General features: G+C 39.0%; 1 protein-coding gene across 3 annotated transcripts in view; it reads left to right on the top strand.

The window, feature by feature from the left end:
* Window positions 1-5,527: 5,527 nt before the first annotated feature.
* Window positions 5,528-21,197, top strand: part of FYB1 (FYN binding protein 1) — a 49,891-nt gene continuing 34,221 nt past the window's right edge. For all 3 annotated transcript variants that reach the window (XR_008819428.1, XM_056324557.1, XM_056324558.1), the window contains exons 1-2: window positions 5,528-5,741; window positions 11,301-12,447. Coding sequence is in view for 2 of the 3 variants with exons in the window: in XM_056324557.1 (XP_056180532.1) it covers window positions 11,328-12,447 (1,120 nt within the window). In the remaining variant the exon portion in view is untranslated. The remainder of the gene's footprint in view (window positions 5,742-11,300; window positions 12,448-21,197) is intronic.

Below are 21,197 nucleotides of genomic sequence, written 5' to 3' on the forward strand. Positions count from 1 at the left end.
ATGGCAAGTAAGAATTTAACTTGAACCTTCATTTTCTCTGTTTCAGATGTTTCCAGATTTGGCCCTACTTGGGACAGGTACTTACCTGAGAGCACATAAAGTACTGAAAGACACCAATCACATTACATTAAAACTCATTTTTGTCTTAACTTTATCAGGGATTGCTTGACTTATCAAAATTGATCATAAAAATCTGGTTTTTAATTTAATTTTATTTTTTTAAGCAAGCATATTTTTAAAGCAAAAGCAGCCTGGCAACCTGTACTATGTTTTGGCTGATAGCTACAAACTTAGGTCTGATCTCCCACTGCCTGGATCTGGGATGCTTTTAAGGAAACATGTTTCTATTTGCTTTTCTGCACTAAAAGCAGATGAGATTTGAAGAGCTGATGGGGTTTTAACGTATGAGAGAGCAGGAAAGGAGGTTGTTAAGTTTGAGTGCAGAAGCATGGGACGTCCAGAGATCCCTCTTTCCCTCCCGCAGGGTTTGCACAAACCCTGGTGAAGAGTGTACATGTTCTCACACATTTTTTTTGCCTCCCAGGCAGAGGCTGGGAAGGGCCTGTTGAGGAGAAAGGGAAGTCGAGGTGTTTTGCTAAAGCTGTCTGTTCCTCTTGCTTTTCCACTTCCTCTTCCTCCTGGTATCGGCAGCTGGGGGGCATGCCAAAGGGGAAGCCAGGCCGGTGGATAATCCCCGGCCCAACCATTTACTTGAGGGCATGTGGGGAGGAAACCGAAGTGACTTCTTCCTCGAGGAAACGGTTTCCTCCCTCCCTTCCCACCCCACCTCCCCTTCCCCCAGTGCAGGCTCCCTCCCTTCTCTCCCTGGGTGTGCAGATGCTGCTGAGGGCAGCTGCTGAAACAGCCACTTCCAAACTCTCTGTCTGGTGCTGGCTCCCTCCATGGCAGGCTGAGGCCCAGCCCCGAGGCCCAGAGCTGGCCGGGGCCCATGGAGCTGGCGGTGGGGGAGGGCAGGGCACAGGCACAGCCACTGCCAGGGGCACAGGGGAGGGGGCTGAGGGGGCACAGGATCAGGAGGGCAGGCGAAAGGCTGGCCATGCTCCCCGGCTGCCAGAGCTCCTTTCCCCACTCGCACTGCTTGTGCCCTGCCTTGCTCCTCCATCCTCCCTCTCACCCCAGCCTCTACTGATTTCCCCTCATTACACAGCTTCTAGCAACTTCACAGCCAGAAAGACAGCTTGCTTGTCAGCCTGCCTGCTTGCTCATTTGCCTTACCAAGATGGCCATCATGTCCTCTCCACATCCCACTTTCCTCAGGCTAGGAGTTGGTTGCTCCAAACTCAGCCATCATGGCTACATGCACATCACCTGCAACTTATCTCATTAAATCACCTAATAAGTTACAGCTGGTGATCAGCTGTGGACCTCGGTGAGCTATAAGCTGTGGGATGTGGTGGGTGATAGTGCTGTGGCAAGCTCCAGGAGTCCTCCCATGGTGTGATTCATGAAGCAGTGCCTGTATGCATCAGGCTCTTGATCACTGTGGTGAACTCTGTGCTTTCAAGTGGATTTTCTGGTGCCTGTAGAAGGTTTAGCAAAGGCCTGGTGTTCCCATTTAGTATCTCTGAAGCATTTTGTTCTGTGGCACTTCTTTCAATTCCCACCAAATTCCTGCCACTGAACCCAGACAAACACAGGAACACCAACATCAGCAAAAACTGCACAGCTTGCAGGGGAAAACAAGCCTAATCCAAAAACTGCTTAATCTGAGCCACCTGTGTGAGTGAGCTTTGCATCAAAAGGGGCAGGGAAGGGCCTGTGACATGGCAGGGGGCACTAAGGGACAGCCCAGGGGCAGAACACAGAGCAGGTAATGCAGGGCAGTGAAGATGAATAATTTGGTGGACTGTGACTGTTGATACCTGAATACAAGGTTTGTATTCAAAGAATTACTTGAGATTTGAGTCAACAGAGCATTTCTAAGGTCAGATGGCAAAAGAAAGACTTTCGGCTTTTTGCATGCAAGATTTTTTTAATGGTAAGATTGGGGGGTTTTATGGCAGATACTTTCTGTCAGCTTTAGATGTCCGTGGGAAGGACTGTGCTTTGGAAGTAGTGGTTTGTTACAGTGCATACACCCAAGCAGAAAATGAGGAGCGTAACATGCATGTGACCGTGATGCTCTGGAGCATGCTGGGCTTTCCTCTATGACAGAAATAAACCCTTCACAAAGCGGTCAGGTTAAGGAGACTCTGCCAGTGTCATCTGATTTCTTTCTGGATTTTGCCAATTCTACCTTTCTCTAGTATAGAAAAATATAAATAATGGAAACATATTTCTGCATTCCTTGTTCAGACAAATATGAATATGGTAATAACCGTCAGCAGTTATAGGTTTATAGGGAATGAATTATGACAATTCAAAAGAGCCACAGCATTGACTTGAGGAGGTTCCAGGGAATCCTACATGTCAGCTGTCCACAAACAGTATCTGGAAAGTCCAGTCATTCCCATAAACACGACAGTGCCTGTAGACATGACAGGATACTGCTAATACACTCATGATCACATCAGACTTGTCAGAAATACTAAAACCACCTTCAAATGGCAACCCAATGGAAATGCACAGCACATTTTTCAGGAAGTCCAGCCCCATCTGCAGACACAAAGATAATGCAGACTGATGCTACAAGAAGTGTTCGTTCTCAGAGCATGCTGTAGAAAATGCAGGCAGAAGCTCCTGGTGATGTTCAGAAATATAAAAGGTTTTACTGAAAAATAGTATTTTCCAAAGTGATGATGTGATAGGATCACTGCCATGATCCTGTCATGGCAGGGTGGTGCTTTTCCACAGAATTCCTGGCTCTGGGGAGTGCCACAGCATTGCTAAGCGGGACTGTTAACTTGCCTTGCCCTCTTATGAGGCTCACATACTTGAAATGTTAGCCCCCTGGAGCATCATGAAACCAGACAGACTGTGTCTCTCTCAGTAGAAGTATGTAAAGAGAGATTATCAACAGAGAAAGATGTCATATCTGCTGCTGCCTCTGGTCTGCTACTACAAGGCAAAAGCCCCATCAGAATGAGGAGGAGGCAGGAAGAGAAGTTTTAGTGAAAAACTGTGCTAACATTGGCTTTCTCTGGCTAAGCACATATTTGCATGGGTTGTGTATTACAGATATACAGGGGAACACTATTCTGAATTAGGAAGGAGATTGTCAAACATGCTTTAGTGATATTAATGCACCTGTCGAAAGGTGCTCTTCTGTGTACTTTTTTTCCCCTATATATACATGGTTTAAGGATTACCTGCCCTAACTAAGCATTTCTGTCTTTTTCTTCTCTGACCCTTACCACTAACTCTGTTAAGATCTCTCACCTGTTTTGGGATCATAGACTAAGATCAGTGAAATGAAGAAGGTTAAAAACAACATAGAAAGAAAATAAGATATTTTTATTTTTTATCAAGTCACTTTGGTTTACCACCTCCAACAGTGGTACTGACACAGCTGTAGAGGTAAAAAGATCCTGACTATGATATTCTTTGTGAGCATTGAATTGGAAAGCCAGAGGTGTGAGGTGGGAGTGCTTGACCTATCAAACCATTTCAGACCACAGGACAACATCAGTATATGAAAGATGCCTTAAAAACGTGGACTAGCACTTACAGCAGAGAAACTCGGTGAAGCTCTTTTTCTCCCCTTTTTTCTTTACTCTGTTTCTGACAAATTTAATTCCTAAGCAGCCACTTTTCCCAAAGGTACATGGAACAGAATGTTGAATAAATGCCCTGTTAAAAAAAAAAAATACTTATGGCTGCAGTCAAAAAAGTTGCACATGGGAACAGTAACACACCATTGCTATGCTGCAATTTGATGCTAGGTTTGGTCAACACAGAGTCTAGCATGTCACACTTACACATGAGAAGGCATTATCATTACTGACATTCTTTTCTTGCTTGAATATAATATTGTGATTTTGTGGCTGCTGCTGCTGTTGGTTCTTTGTGAAAAATAAAAAAAAAAAAAGGCAAAAAATCTATAAGCTGATTACAGGCTCGTAGATCTTGTTCCTTAAAGTATTAATTCCTTCAGATTCTTTCTTCAACTTAAAATAGCTAATTACCTCAAATCATTCACAAACATCCTTCACAGAAATAAGTGGGAAAAACAGAGAGGATCTGGGAGGCTTTTGCACCTGCAAGTGTAAAATGAAGCACGTGGTAGACATTGCAGATGCATAACTTTCACAGCAATTTCACAGCATAAACAGTTGTTTTCATTGTGTTTGTTGCAACTTATATTCTCAGCAGCATTCTGTCAGTTAGTGATGTATTTATTTCGGTGTTTTGGTTGAAAAAGAAGATGACAGGAACAGTCTAGCATTCAGAGTTGCAACAATGAGTTTTTTCTTTGATCATTGCTTGATTTTTCTAGCACTGATACTGTGCTCAAACTCTTGCAGTGGTGTTTACGCATGCAAAATGACTACACTGCTGCAGTTGGTATCTTAAAACCATCATGAAGACCACCAGATAGAATAGCAAGAGCCACAAAGTCTAATCTGCATTAATATTAAAAAAATGCTTCATCATTGATGATGATTGTTTATTTTCACAAATAAAAACGATTTTACAAATAAAATACAGTTTAGCAGAATCAATAGCATGAAGAATTGCTTTTTTCCCCACTAAGAAAAAAACATTGTGTTATGTAACAAAAAAGTTACCATTGGCAAGTGGCAAATATCAAGCATGCGGCAGTGTTTTTAACTCAAATAAGCTCCATCCAGTACTCTGATAGGCTTCTAAGCAAGTTAAGATAGAAGGTTTTGTCAAATTAAGCTCTAAATATCAAGCACTTCCAATACCTTAGTTTGACACCCAAAAATGTTTTGAAAAATACTAAGAAAGTTGTGCAGAAGTGACAGACAATGAAGAAAAGTCAAATAACGTTTCATGAAGCTCCAAGACACACAATTTTTCTTCTGCAATCTCACCCCCATGCACAGCTGAAGGTTTACCTTCAGCACAAACACAGGTTTAGAATTTCTTGTGGGTCTTATTTCATCAATATTGTTTTTCCTATCCCATATCATCTTTGAAGCCTTTAATTTGTGTAATGAACTCACAGGTAGAAGGGCAGAAGAAATGGATGATCATAGGTTTTTTTAAAAAACATCTCCACATAGCAAAAGCTTTAAAAAAAATGACCAGTGGAATCTCTTGAGATCCTACTGGCAAAGGCAGGACCAAGCAAACGTGTTAGCTGGCAACTGGTGAGTGAGAATGCATGCAGTGATTCCCAATGGTAGCAGGGGACTAGACCAGATGACCCAAGAGGTCAGTTCACTCTTGTATTTATGCTTATAATTACCACACATGTTTCATTATCTATTATTCTGTAGACTCAAGTTTGTATGCACCAATATAGCTTCACAGGACTCTGCAATATGGGGTAAAAGCAATACTTTTAGATATCACATGGCTAATACTGCTGATGGCAGCAGTCAAACAGTCTGAACACATTTTAGTTCCCTTTTCCCCTACCACTTCTTGCTTAATATCCTGAGGAGAGCAGTTTTCTCTACTGATCATGATAAAGAAACCCACAAGCGACATTCTTACGCAAACCCTCCCTGAGAAGCAGAACTCCTCTTAGCAAACCAGGCTGTTTAGGCTCTTAGACCAGGCTGTTAAGGTGATACACGCGTGGATTGTCACATTGAGGGAGCCAGTTTTTCTGCCTGTATCAAAATATTGGGGAGCTTTGCGGAATCCAGGTAAGCTGTTGTACATGTTTGTCTTAGAAATAAATGTGCAAAGTTCCAGAGAAGTAGAATCAGTACAAGGTATTACATATAACCTCATATAACTGGAAATTTTAACTTTAGATTTTACTTACGGTTAGTTGTGGAGTTGAAAAGATGCCAAGCTGACAAAATGGAGTTTTCTCTCTCTAAGTTTCACATTTCGTTCCCTGAAATTTTACTGAGAACATTCCTAATCTAAGTGATCTTTGTATTTTGAATAGCAACAGATATAGTATCATTTACAGGCAATTATTTTCTAGTAATTCCTTTTGCATTGTTTGTGGCTGGTTGAGTTGTGGGTGGGGTATCTTGAAATTTTAGAAACAGAGGCAGGAACTTTTCAGTGGCAGGAACTCATTTTTCTTCCTTGAGATTTGGAGATGTTACATTAATTTCACTGGAATAGCCAGAGTCAAATCAAAGATGTTCAGAAGGCAGTCACTGTATACACTATATATAAACATCGTTCTGACTAAAGAGGGATCTGCCTGCTGCATTTCCTGGGCAGGCTCACTAGAAAATTTACGTTATCCTGAAAGCTGTTGATTAGCATATGGGAAAAACAATTTTAAAAACCCAAATTATTAAGTATCATGAAACTCTGTGCTTATATAAAGCCATGTTAAAAAAAAATCGTAATTCTATTTCAGAAAGTTATATAAGTCTGTTTTTATTGGATAGAAGTTCTTGGTGGAAAGTTGAAGCTGCCAGACTTCTGCTGTTGAAGACTGAGTTGCCAATTGTTGGTAGGGTGGGGGTTTTTTTTATTTTTACATAGACAGGTACCAAAAAGAAACCAGAAAATAAGACTGAAACTGTGTGAAACTTATCAGGACATAGGATGAAGAGATGGCCATGTATGGATAGATACTTTGGCTTCATGCATAGGCTGTGACAGCAATACTTTGGGACCAAGCTGGAATGTCATCTGGCTCTTCCGGACAAGACCTACACCTTCACTAGTTCTTATCTCAAACTGACCTGGAGTGGATGAACTGTATTATCTTCTCATGTCCCTGCAATATGATGTAGTTAGTCTTATGATTAGGTAAAAGATGAGAAAAAATGACAGGAGAGGGACAACAAAAGTGCAGAGGAATGCACAAAGGAAAAGGTAAAGAATACAGTGTGATCAAGCTGGAACACCATCTTGTCTAATTTTGACAACGTGTCCTTGTAAGTGTGCTGGTTTTGTCTTGCTGGTGTTAGAGGGATATGTGAAACGATGTTCTCAGGACAATGTAGAGGCTGTCAGCCTCTCAACAGGGAATCCTTTAGATTTGTAATTATCCTTTCCATCCCACAGACTGCCTTTCAAAAAAAACCCTCAGACAGCAGAATAGCCTGGCTCTTCATTATTTAGCATCTTATTAGAGCTTGTTTCTCTTGTATACCAACCATTATATTAACAAGTTTGGACGGATGCTGTCTTTCTGCCTTCTTTTCGTACTTCCCTTTCTTACACTCATAGGTACAGAGTATTGCGACATCTTAACTCCACTTTCCAAATGCTGCACTCACTATTACAGGGAGTCTTTTTGAGTCATTATAACTAGACACAATGGGAAGAAAAGCAATGTGGAAATGATCTATCTGTTCTGGAAACATCAAAGTTGTATAACAATAATTCTGAAGTCTCTGTCTGGAAAAGGAAAGAGCCATGCAATAATTTATGACAAATTCAGAATGGTACTAGCATCTAAACAAGCAGCTAAACTCCCTCAAATCCACCAGTTTCAGAAGAACATGAATCAGGCCTGCATAAAGTTGCCAAATAATTTTCAGATCTACATTCTTCTGTAACTTTCATACTCCGTATTCCTAGCCTTTTCTGTCCAGTTCCTTATTCCTTATACCCTGTCCATGGGTCAGAGCTCAGTTCCCTTAGTGGTAATCAGCTTCTCTGGTTATTTCACTGTCACAAGTATTCATGAGCATACACACTTTTCCTCTTAAAGGGATAGCTTTACAATCTTTATTTCATTACTTTCTCGCAAACTTATCAAGATCTGATCCTGATAAAAGATCATACGTTTCTAAAAGGCCTGTTTAGACCCTATCATATAGGAATAGAAAAGAAAATATTACAAGTGAGAAGTGAAAAGATGGGTTGGTTTTTTTCCCTTACAACTCAGATCTGCATGTATTTTAAAGAATTGTACAACTCCTTGTACAGTCAACAGTTACATATACTTTGTTTGCTTAATTCAAGATCATATGCACACTCATCTCCTATCCCTTTCACTGATCCAGCGTTGCTGTTTGAAGAAAGAGCAACCACAGGGGAAACTGAAGTGAAATGGCTTCACAGAGACTGGAAAGTAAATAATGACAACATATTTATGCCAAAACAAAACAAACATTTTTTGATTAGGCTGCCAGTTGAGACAGGAATGGTCACAGTAAATTCAGCAAGAATACAGTTGGAACCTTTGTTTTTCTTGTGTTCTCATTACACTGTACTTCTATACAGAAATGTGCAGTTATATTATAAATAATGGAGAATTTCACTTGTTTGCACTGAGGTAATGAAGATCTAGTTGCAGAAGAATTGTGTACAAGTGTATCTTGGTATGTATGTGAGTCTCTGTTGAAGGCAGTGGGAAGCTGGGAAAGCACTTTGTATGCAAGTCTCCTTGATGAATCTATGGCATGGGAACTAAAACCTGGGTATTGTTCTAGATTTGAGCAAACACATTTGAATAATGCAACCATCTCCTATCAAATTAAATGTTACTGAGTGCCTTATGTGCTGCTTCCAGTTTAGATCAGAAGCTGAAAAGCAAAAAATGTTTTGTATTGAGTTTCCCAATAGATCACAAAGAGAAAGTTCATAAAATACCCCAAGTACTTCTTGCATGAGACTCCTCTGTCCCACAGACACTCTGCATTTTAGAAGGGAAGGGTAGACTAAACTTAACCTCACTTCAGAATCTTTTCAAGTTCCTGTTCAATGATTTTCAGCCTAATGCTAATCTGTGTGCTAACAAAATAGGTAATGGCCACAATGATTCTTTTTCCCAGTTCCCCATCTGTCTACCTGGCCAGTCAGGCTGTGCATTAGAATCCACAATATGGCTTCTAGTATAACGTAGGTTATAAAAACAGGAACTGGTGACGTACGCTATAAAGAAGCAGAAAGATTTCATAGGGTTTCTTACTCTCTTCTGATTCCTAGTGTTACATTTACCACATACTACTCACTGTAAGTAAATGAGAGAGGCTACAATGCTAGTCACAAACCCTTCCACGTGCCTAGCACCTTTTCACTCTTGAAAAGTCTGTAAATCTGCATGACTAGGGCAGGATTTGTTCACAGTACTGGGAAGAAATTTGTTAAAAGTAATCCATTCACAGTCCTAATGTGGCAGTAGTGAATGGTTCAGTCCGTATGAAAGCATGTATGAATGTAATTGATATTGCTATTACGAAGATGTAGAAAACTTCTCAGAAACCATTTATTATTACAAGAACAGTTTCTTCAAGGCCACCATTTCCAGCTTCCAAAAGACCTACATGCTGAAAGTCTCTTGTCCAGAATGTTCACATTTCTGTAGCTTGACACTGCACATTTTCTTACATTTCAAATGTAAGAGGTAGCAGAAGAATCGATTCATTACTATAACTTTCAGAAGACACGAGCTGCTGAGTTAGCCAAGCAGCTGATCAGATTGTAATTGATAAGTTCTGAAGACTTTAGACACTGAGGTAAAGTTCTAGTATCTCTGATGTTTTAGATTTTATTACAGAAGTTAAAAAAAAAAAAAAATCATTCATTCGTACAAAGTCAAAAGGCATCAGAGACAAAAGGGCTTGTTATTCTCTCTGGCATTGCAATTAGCTTAACTTTCTATGTAAGTGGGTAAAATCAGTGCTTTGTGAGGTATTGTGGGAAAAATCTTGAATCGCTAGTGATACATATATGTATCTCTGCAGCGTAATTTTGTGTGTGTGTGTGAGTGCATATGCGTCAACTAGCAGTAGATGGTTTGAACCTGATAATCTCTATAGTAAATGTGTACTTCCTCCCTTCCCTGTATGTGCAAAATATGGTGTTCTGCGGATAAGTTTCGTATACGATCTATCTTGTTTTGCCTGTATTTATTCTAAGTAACTTTGTAGTATAATACAAACAGTTTGGAAGGACTTTCTTGGTGACCCTGAAAGACTGGGAAAGCTAACTTGAAGTTGCAGAGGTCACTGTTAAAACTGTTCCAACATAACAGGTAATTCACGTAATGGCATACAATCAAACAGAAGGCAAAAGGAGCAAAACCCCAATCTAGAAGCTTTTGTTAATGAAGTAGAAACAATTACTGAGCGTCTGCTGAACTGTACTGGGTGAAGATACAATTAATTCTTCAACTTTCCAATTATTTTTTTTTCATATCCCTATTTATTGTGCATTGTAGTGATACTCCTTTGTTTCCAAACGAATCATCCAGAGCCCTTCATAGTTACAACATCCCTGATTTATACCATTAGTCTTACATTTTAGTTTTCACAAACAAAACAGATCTCACTGAAGTTGTGAATCAGATATGCCAATGCATCTGCCATAGCTGCACCCCTGCTGCTACTGCCGGCTGGGAAAGGACTCCCCCCTGCAGAGGGCTCCTGGACCCAAAGGTGGCCCCAGCCCAACACAGCAGGACTAGCTCACTCCCCTTCGCCCCCATTCTTCACCGCACTGAGTTTTAATTGTACTGCATTCCAATGTATTGAGGTTTTGCCCTTCAAATTAAAGACTGGTTCTGAAAGATATTGAATAGGGCTGACCAATTAAAACATTCTTGAATGAAGCTGCGTTTTATCCACTTGGAATTGTTCAACTTTTTTTTTCCCCCCAAGAAGTATCTTTGACTGTATCTGGGTGTATTTTTTGTCATTTCTTCCTATTTTATTCCACATATTTTAATTTTCCTTCCACAAACGCAGTTTTTTGAGATACAAAATGGAGAAGAGACACAAGGACAAAATGTGGGCAAGGGGGTAGCAGCAGGGAAGAAAATTGCTGAGAAGGGAAAGAAAACCTGACACACACCTCAAACCAAAATTCTGTCTTCACAAAGGAACTTGTAGTGCTCCAAAGAGTTGGCAGCAATAACTGGATTTATTGCTTGGATCCAGGTTCTAGTACAATCTATGGTTCTCACTGTATGACATTCACATTTTTAGCAATGCATTAATTTTAAAGTAGTGTGTATTTTCTTATATTTATTAAGTGCTCAGTTCCCAATTCCAGAAATAAACAGAAATTATAATATGCCCAAAAGGAGTTGCATGACCGCTCTCTAAAGACAGTACTCCCACTGAAAATTTTTTAAAGATTGTATAACCAAAGCAAGAATATAACAAAATGCTCAGCTTCTCTAACCCTACAGGAAGATGTGCTACAATATCTCCACAGCCAATCAGCAGTACTACAAGCCTCAGACCAGGAAACTCTTTAAAGTACAGTATGTGTGAACATTGCAACGGGGACTTTCTCATTGCTGCTCTTTCTTTTTCTCTTCTTTATGCTCATAGGATGTCAAGGCAGATGTGAAATCACTCATGGCGAAATTTAACAAAGGTAGCAACCCCACAGAGGATACATCTGGTAACAGTCGACCTTTCAAAGTCCCAGGACAATTTATCCATACAGGATTACAGACAAAGAAAGCAGCACTTGAGAAATTTGCAAGTGAAGGAACTATATCTCCTCTTTCAGGACCCAGTACCCTCCACAAACCTGCTCATCCTAAGCCTCCTCTGGCAGCCAAGCCTTCAAATGACGATAAAACAGAGAAGGATCTAAAGTCCCCATGTTTGAAACCAGTGGCACAAAGGTTTGGGGTTCAGCTTCAGCCAACTAACAGAGAAAATGATGGAAAAGCTGGATGCACTAAACCCCCCACCAAAACCAGTGACCTGGCAAAAGAAGAACCAAAGCCTCTGTATCCTAAAATTGCAGGGAACAAGTTCCTTAACTCTGGTCCTCATGAGAAAGAAAAAAATCCTCTGGGGAAAAAAACAAATTCAAATTTTGTACCACAGGAAAGTGAGGCAAAACCAGCATTTTCAAAAGTAACTGCAGTTAAGGAAAAGTTCATGTCTGCAACACAAGCAAATGAGCCCAAGCCTTCTTTCTCTAAACCACGACTTGCACAGAAACCTTCTCTCAACCATGAGGTTACCCCCAACGAAGACACTTCTAATAAAAATGTGTTTCTGCAAAAAGGACTATCAAGCCCTAGACCAAATATACACTCATTTAAAGCAGCAAAGGAAATGGATGAAAATAGTAACCGTGCTGCAGAAGCTGCAGGCAGTAATTTTTTTAATATGGCTCTGAAACCTACTGGCCACTGGTCCAGCTTATCTCAAGGCAATCATGAAAATGTGGAGAAAAAGACTGAAGAAAAGGAAATGAATGCTGCCAAGAACATCCTTCTCAACAAAACCATCCAGGAAGAATCAGGTTCTTCTTCTAAGTTCCGTAAAATGAACACAGAGCTTGCTGCAGGAAGGTCATCAGGTGGATCTCAAGAGAAAAAGGATGGGAACAGGAGCTCAGGACCCCCTATGCAAAAATCCTTGCCCCCACTGTTCAGCCTGGGCCAACCCCCACAGAAGCCCAGCAGACCCCCCAGCGTGGACCTGGAAAAGTTCCGCAAGAGGATACCAAAAGACAGTGAGTCCTCTCAGTTCTTGCTTTCTTGGGTAATGGCCTTTTTATGCATTTAGTATCTAGTTCATTCCAGGTGGAACCCCCTCTTCTGTTCAGAAGTAACAAGACATGCATTAGAGAAGCCCTTAAAGCTTTAACTTATGTTTGTGTCTTTTCCGTACAGGACAGAAATCAAAATTATATTCTCCCTACCCCAGTGACAAAGTGTAGGATGAATGCTTTCTGTACTGGCTTTATTTGTTTTTCAAAACTACTGAGATGTAGCTATAATTTGTGTCAGGGAGTTTAAGTATTTTTCTCAACAGACAGTTAAGTCCTGACTTCCTATAAATGAGATGCTGATGTTGTGTCCCCTGTTCTCAACAGCAACTTCCTGGGTGCAGCTTGAGGGCCACCAAAATGATACGCTACAGCCTGTAGTAAACACACTTTTTTCTTTCTTTTTTGCCTTTCACAATGACTAATCACAGTGTGACCCTATAAGTTGCTGTATTTTAAAGTTTAGAAAGTTGCAAAATTACAGAATCAATTATTCCCGCATGGAACTCCATCAATTTTACACCCAGATCTGAATCCAGACTCAAAAAGCATATCCAGGACTTGGCATTTTCTGTTGAGTTTGCAGGACTTCAGTAGTGTGGCAATCAGTAGCATCTGAGGTTCTGCCTCACTATTTTTGTAAAGAACCAAGCCTCTGAACTTTCTGATGGTCATAATCCAGGCATGAACATGAAAGCCTATCACTAGGTATTTGTAAAATCTGAGATGGTCATGTGTGTGATGAGACCTTCTGTAAATACATTTGAAATACCTGGGAAGACACAAATCCCTGTGAAGAGCAGAAATTCCTGTGGCTCCACTCCCGCAGAGTTCTGCTTCAGCAATTTCGTTTCACTATATAAGAAAAGTTGCAACAACAATATAAGCTGTTTCTAAGGCACTCAAAATATGCCCTTGAAGATCTCATGTAAAAATGTAGTTTCCTGAAGTCTGATTCACGTATACACTGTCACCTCCTTAAAGAAAAGATCAGTTTTGCAGAGGTTCTGCATCTCCTTAATTGTCCCTTAAATCACCTGTATTTCAAACTTTAGGCTTAAGGTTTTTTCTCCAAAGGTTTTAGGCACTCAGACAACTCTAAAAACTTAAAATCAGCCACTGCAGTTGGAATGGGTGATGCCAATTGACATATTTGTATTACAAGTTTTATAAGAGCTGAAGGAGGCTTTCTCTTTTTTCTTACAGCACCAGGGGCTAGGAACTATGATTGCATAAGAAATTCTGATCACATTTTAAAATCAAATTTTTAAGTTGTATGGGTCCAGAGGAAACCTGTTCTTGATCTTGGTGCCTGAGAGAAAGGAGGACAGAAATTGAAATTTCTTATTGTATTAAATTTTTATGGGATTTTCTTTTTCTTTTCTTTTTTTTTTTTTTTTCTTTCCTTAATGCACTGCTGTCTGCACTGAGCTCAGGAACCAAAGAATATATTCAGTCCTCACATGTATTTTGTTAGCTCAAGTAAAATTAACTGTTTGTGTCCTGCAAGTAATTGTCAGGTGATACACACAGCTAAGTGATTTCTGATAATGAGGTGCATTTCACCTACGTTAGTCAGCCTTAACTATCTCTCTTAGATTAAGCAGATCAAACTGAAGGCTTAAATTTGCAGTGTAGTCAGAGGGAAAGGGAGATGCCCAATGCCATTTAGATGCCTAATGTAGCTGACAACAGATGCCCTGAATAGCTCCACACTGTGCATGTACAGTAATACACCAGGTACATTCATGTAATTTAATTGATACAGAATTTGCCCTTGTGCCTTCCATAATTAGAATACAGTACAACTTGTGTTTCAGCAGCTTTGAATACACATAAGACTGGTCTTCCTGAGACCGAAGACATTCAAAGGGGTTATGATTGGATGAAAAAACTGAGAGATTACTTTCTTTAAAGACAAAAAGCCATACTAAAAACACAGTGTGCATGCAACTATATGTTCTGTTATTATTAATTCCACTCAAAATAGAAGTGTATCAGTAATATAAAATGTACTTTCCTGTCAGCTGCTACATTCTGGTTTTCCTGTGTCACACTACGGTTATGGTAATTTTCTCAAAAATCCATGATCAGGGCCAGATCCTTAAATGGTGTAAATTTGTGTACCTCTTTAAAAGAGGTATGCCAATATGCGACAGTCTGAGCAGTTGACCCTTCTCCACAGAACACTGTTCAGCATGGTGAGCTTTACTTGAGTGCCCAGAGCAGTCTCAGAATGGAAAGGCAGCATTTTCAGCAAATGCTCTGATTAAATAAAAACAGTAAGAGCTTTGCTAGCTAAAACTTCAAGAAATCGTAGCAAAAGCTGGAAACACCCAAAACTGCAATTTATTTTTTTTAAATACATTTTTTAGTGTATTTTTAAGTAATTAATGGAGGAATTATTTTATTTGTTTGTTTGTTGTTTATTCCATTATTTAATATTTTTTCTCATTTCTGTGCAGTTACAGACACAGAGCATTTTCTTACCCTCTTTTTGTGTTCCTAACCTGAAGTTCAGATATATTTCTCCTACATGTTTAAAATTAATACTGTGAACACAGCTGTAAGGATAATACCAGAACTTTTGCTAGAAGGAGGATCTCCAGTTGTCACTAACCAGCACTAGGGTAGCCACTGGCCTAGATGAGTTGCACTGGGAGCATGAGCTAAGGATGGAGCTGCACAGTGTGGTGGCATAGGCTGTTCTCCAAACTTGTTGCAAAATACACACCCAGCTCAGTAGAACGGAAGGATCAGATATGGTCTTCTCTCCTTCACAGTCTTTGGGTCAGGGCAAGAAAGATTTAGAAACCACATCAGTATGAAGGTGTTTATAGTGGCCCTGAATTTCAGCCTTCCTCTCTAGAGCTGGCATGTAGACCTTGATGTTCTGTCTGGCTTTAATTAACAGGCCTGATTTCTTTGTGACTAGAACTCTCCTTAGAACCATTCTGGTGGAGAGACCACATGTTCTAGAGTGAATCCTGAACAAACTCATTTTCAGCTCAAGTTATTCAGTGCTGTTGGGTTTCTTGGAACGTTATATTTGAATAACAAAACCTACCTGCTTTGGAAGGGTAGTTAAACTGAACTTTTTTTTTTTTCTTTTTTCTTTTTTAACTGTCATTTCAAGAATCGAAGTCATGTCAGGAAGATGCCACCCCCACAGCAGAAATTCTTCCTGCTCATTAGTTTGTCCTGATAAACAGCAGCTTGCCATAGTTGCTTAATTTGCCACTGTGATTCGGGTGCTGAGTAAAAGAAGAACAAGCAAATGGAAATGGTTTTCCCACTCGACAAAGCTTTCTGAGATCTAGTCTTTCAGGGGTTTTGATCTGCACTAGGGAAGAAGTTGGGCCTTGTGTTATCTTTGAGAAAAGCTCCACACGTGGCGATTGTTACACTCGTGTTAGGGGCATGTGCCTGGGCTGCAGAAAACCTTGTATTGCCTGATTTAAACCAGCAGTTTGAACTCTGCTTTCCCAGAAGTATCAATCCATCCCTTTTTGTTTGGTGGTTATCCTTTCTTATGAAAGCTACTTTACTGTTTTTTTGTAATCAGGTAGTCACTGTGCATGAAATAACTTTAAACATTAGAGGCTGAAGGACTTGCCTTAGTGCAGCACCCTTAGTCATGTGTGGGAGAAAGGTTTAAACTGTCTTCCATGCCAGCATGGATACTAAGGGATGCTGGTTTTGTGTTGGCCTTGCTTTGGTTTAGAAATTTTCATCTAGTCCTGAAAAACTTTTCTTGATAAAACTTCTGCAGATACAATTGTCTTGCTGAGGAGATTTGACTATTGATACATTAACATTCTCCGCTGAGGGCAGGCTTTAAGAAATTCCTGTCTGGACCTGTGAATACATGGCACTCCGGTAGAGTCCTGTGTTATGTCCCATTACAGCAATTTTCCCAGAGAGTAGATCATACTTGTGTCAGCTCAGAATCAAGGAGATGCATGTGCTTTCTAGATTCAGAAAATAATACTAATGGTACTGTTTCGTAATAAACACCTGAAGTTCAAACAGGGTTTTGTGAGAGAAAAGAAGGGAAGCAAAGTCATTTTGTTGACGGTTTTCCCATGTGAGGCCACAACCATGCTGTTGCTTTCAGAGGATAACTGCACCTGGGCTGACCTCGGAGGAATCGTGCATGTGCAGCCGGCCACCCACAAGCCAGCTGAAGGCTCAGGGTCCCTAGCGCTCTAAACACCTCTGAATGCCTCATGAACAATCAGCGCTGGGGCTTCAGCTAGGGAGACTATTTTGAGCTGTACTGGGAAAAACGAAAGGAAAGTGGTACTGAATCTAGGAGAAAAGAAGGCAAGTGAGAAAATTCTTACAATCTGTAATTTGGGTTATGGTTGTGTCTGCAGTCCTTGCTGAGGTTCTGTTCTGTGATGAATTGCATAGCCACACAGTGACATGGCTATTTTGGGTAAGACAACCTGAGGGAATGGAGGAATTAGAATTAGAGGTGCATTGTCAAAATTATCACAACAATCTGTTGGCAAAGGACACTCCCAAAGGACAGCAAATGTCTTAACTGTCTTTGCAATGCCCCGTAGAGCCAGTCAGTTGTGCTCTTACTTGCTGGCGAGATGAAACAGTGGTTTCCAAAGTTATAAACAGGGGACTTGTCTTAATCACAGCTGTTTAGTGCAGATTCTGGACTTAAAAGCTCAGTGTAGGTTTTCTTTTTATACCTCGGTGCTAAATTGGATTAAGTTATGCAACAGCTCAGTATTAAGGCATAAGGGGATAAAAAGAATTGTAAATTGAGCTAAACACTCAGTTTCTAAGACAGATTAATCTAAAATTAGGTGATGATATCCAAACAACATTGTTCAGGCTGGGATGAGGGTAGCTGTGTGTGATGATGTGATGCCTCAATTTGCACAGGTGAACTATAGCGTACCATAAAACTCTGTACGGGTCAAGAAAGTGCCAAAATGGTGATTTCAGAATAGCATGATAATTATGTGCAATTATGTGCCTGGACTTTGCTACATTGCATTTTAAGTAATACCAAAAATGCACTGAGGTGAGATTATTTGTGGGAATTTGAAGACTTCAAGGCTTTCTACCTAGTCTTTTATGAGATTTCTTGATACTGATGTCTATTATTATTGGTCCCTCATACATTCACCAGAAAACTATGGAAGCAAGGTTGAAATTACAATCACACATATCTGTCAAAAACTTAACTTCGCTGGATCTGCTTAACTTTGTTGGATCTGCTTGAAAGCAACTACAAAGTCTGGATGAGAAGCTGTAGGTAGTTTTTAGTGGAAATGACTGCAAAACTTCTTAGCTTTCCTCTCCAGACATTCCTTGCTCTCCTCCTCTGAAAGTGAGAGAACCCAAATGATTTGTCTTTCAGCAGCATTATACTGAAATATTTTACTCTTCTGAGAAACAGGAGAATCATTTTTTTAAGTTTCTAGAACTGAAGAATAATGCTCAGCTGAAATACAGTCAAATGGTGTATTTATCATGAAAGTCAGACCACAGCATGTGAAATGTCACACAACATACATAGTTTGGTACAAGTGCAATGAAATCCCCTGTGTGGGTCTGACCCCAAAGATGTCTTGTTCATGGGACTGGTATAAAGTCAGCTTCAAGATTTCTAATTTCATTATTATTTCTTTGGTCATCTTTCAGTAGTTCAACCTGTAAGTTCCAAAAGACCAGCTGAATTAGATTTCACTCAGTCTTTTTGCTCACATCTTCATTCTCCAGTTATAATTAGACACACCATAACTATAGAATATGCATGCAAGACTAGATTTTTCAATAAGCAAAGAGTGGACACATGCTTTTAGTCTGCTTCAGTCAGAAAGAAATTTTTTCAGATTTTTTAAGAGCCTCCCCAGCAATGAATATTAATGCTATGGAGAAAACCCTGCCACACTGAAGTTTTCAGAGCATTGTGTTTAATTTGTCAAGGATTTGCCATATAGTTATGCTAAAATATGTGGACAAGACTAAAAACTAAACTGCTACTATGGTTTACAGCACTGAAGAAGATGAATCACTGCAATTTAAACATTCTGATAGAAATATGAATGAGACAAGTTATCTATCTGACTAAGGAAAAAGATAAATCTAATCCAAGTTAACAGATAAAATAATCTTGAGGGAAATCAACATTCAGTATTTCCCTGCAGAAGATTGTTCTGGGTACAACTTGCTGTTGTGCATTAGGAAGGAAAAGTACACATGAAAACATTGCAAATTAGTATTTAAATTCATTGCCCTTGATTATTTCCTTAGCTAAAACAGTCTGCAATATCTTCCAAGTAACGTAATGTATGTTTTTATTCTAAAATAAATTAAATGTATCCACCAACAAACTACCAGAGGACAGTTCTCAGTTGTGAATTTTCATAGATTCTGTCATCGGCACATTCATAGATCTTCCTCTAAGTATCTCCATTTTTGTTTGTTGGGCCTTATGTGGCACACTTGTTCCCTTCCAGAAGATATGATTCTATTAAAATTAGCAGTAAGGTATGGATTGTTTATATCATAGTATGGAAGCACAGAAATATGTTTTTCTCATGTATACACTTGTTATAGTCTACATATGAATTCTAGAGTCATCTTTGCACTTGACTCCACTAAGTCCCATTGATTTAGCTATAATCATTGCTGAGTGGATACTTCAGAATCTAGGATGCAAAATTTAGGACTCTGAAGATAAACCATGCAAATGCACTGCTAATTTTGTTGAGTAAGCCTAACCAATCACTAGCAAATCCAAACTGCAAACCCACTGATACACAGTCTGAATTCTTCTGAGCCCACTTCTGGTTAGAATCAAAGTATATGCCTAATGTATTGTCTCAAAAGGTCTGGACTTCTGCAAAGGAGTGAATGAAAAACATGATGCATTATGCTGTATTATAAATGTGTCCACTGTCCAGCAGTAGATGGGTTTAACACAACACCTTTGGAATTACACCACATACAAAAGGAGTCTTTGTGAAGGAGTGTTGAGAATACTAGTTAGAAAGGAGAATTTAAAAGGAGGGGAAAAATACTCCTATGTCTTTATCATGGAAAGTGACAGAAAGGAAACTGCTGGAGAGAAAACAGTAAAACTGATGGAATTGAGTAATTCTGTGTGTTTAATTATGTTTCCCTGTTTTAGTTTTTGAAATCTTGTTATTTCCTACACCTATTTTGATTCACATGAAGAAATACTTCTGATGAATCCTCATCATTTGGTTGCATTACATGGATCACAGTACACCAGTAGCTTTACTGTACCAAAGCTGAAACTATTCTGAAACCTATCCATATCCAAATGTCAATATAAAGTATATTAATAATTTTAATTTAGAGGTCAGTAAGAATGATATGAACTGGCTGAAACTTTCCCATTCTTTAAGTTGATACAAATTTTGCTGAAAATCTACTTTGCAAATAATTGTAGCAATGAATTGTAGACAGCATATCACATTATTTTATAGATAGCTTTATGGTAAAGTTGAAAAAAAAAATATTTCCCATATATGCAAAAATATTGTGGTGATGAAGTTCTGGACACATTGCTGGTACCATTGTTGGAGAATGCATTTTAAACCCTAAAGGTTTTGTGTTTCACTAGCTCAAAAAAAAATGCTTTGTAGTCTGTTTACTGATAATTACAAGGAAGTTTGGCCCATGCTTCTCATATATCTGAAGTTTGACACATACTGAAATTTCTATTTTAGCTGGGAAGTCTTAATTTCTCTGTATGACATAAGTAATATTTTCTTAGTGGCTCACAGATTTAAAACCTACCTATGCAGCATGGATAATGTTTCAATTTGAGACAATATATACAACACTGGAGCAAGTATTTCCATCTTTTCATTTCCTAGACATATTTTGGTTCACAGGAAGGAACACTTTTAATGCATCTTCATCATTTGGTTGCATTACATGGGTAACAATGCACAAGTTAATAAATTAATTTAGTTAGTCATCCAAATAGTTCATCACAGGAAACAGCCAGTCATTCCTGAAAGCTTTGATTTTAACTATTAAATACTAAAGTAAAAATTCAACATTAATAGAGAAAAACAAAATATTAAGCATTTCTTAGTAAAGATGTCAGGAAGCTTTTGAAAATGTATACTAACAAGTAATTTTATCCTAAAAGGTTAATTTTATTAACGAACATTTCTGTGTTCATCAGACAACCCTCCTAAAATGTGTGCATTTGGAACAATGATGTTCCTTATTTGCAGATCCTGAAGAAAAATTGTGCAAACCTCCACTATTTCAATGCAAGACTTAGTCACATGGGAATTTTTTATGCAACTGATGTTTTATATATCAGCGTTTATACTCCTATGATTAATTTTTAACTAGAATTTCATGCTATGTATGATGTAATTATTTTTCAGATGGCATCATGGGTTTATGAAATTATCAACCCCTTCAGTAATTTGTTGGTTTGGGAAATAAATAGTTACATTTTAAGTACATTTCTTTCAGTACATATTTTTTTGCTTGCCTTCGCATCATGGTATGCATTTTCATTTGCCTTTCCTTTCAAATATAAATGATTTATCAAAGATTTATTTTAAATTATTGCTATCTTACATGTCCTCCATCTCTGAATACTTCAGATTGCTGTTCTTTTTTCTTGCCTATGAAATGATACCATGCAATATAAAATTAACTGGCTCAGGTTTATAAATATTTCTAATTAA

Source organism: Falco biarmicus, chromosome Z, assembly GCF_023638135.1.
Source record: "Falco biarmicus isolate bFalBia1 chromosome Z, bFalBia1.pri, whole genome shotgun sequence".
Taxonomy (NCBI): domain Eukaryota; kingdom Metazoa; phylum Chordata; class Aves; order Falconiformes; family Falconidae; genus Falco; species Falco biarmicus.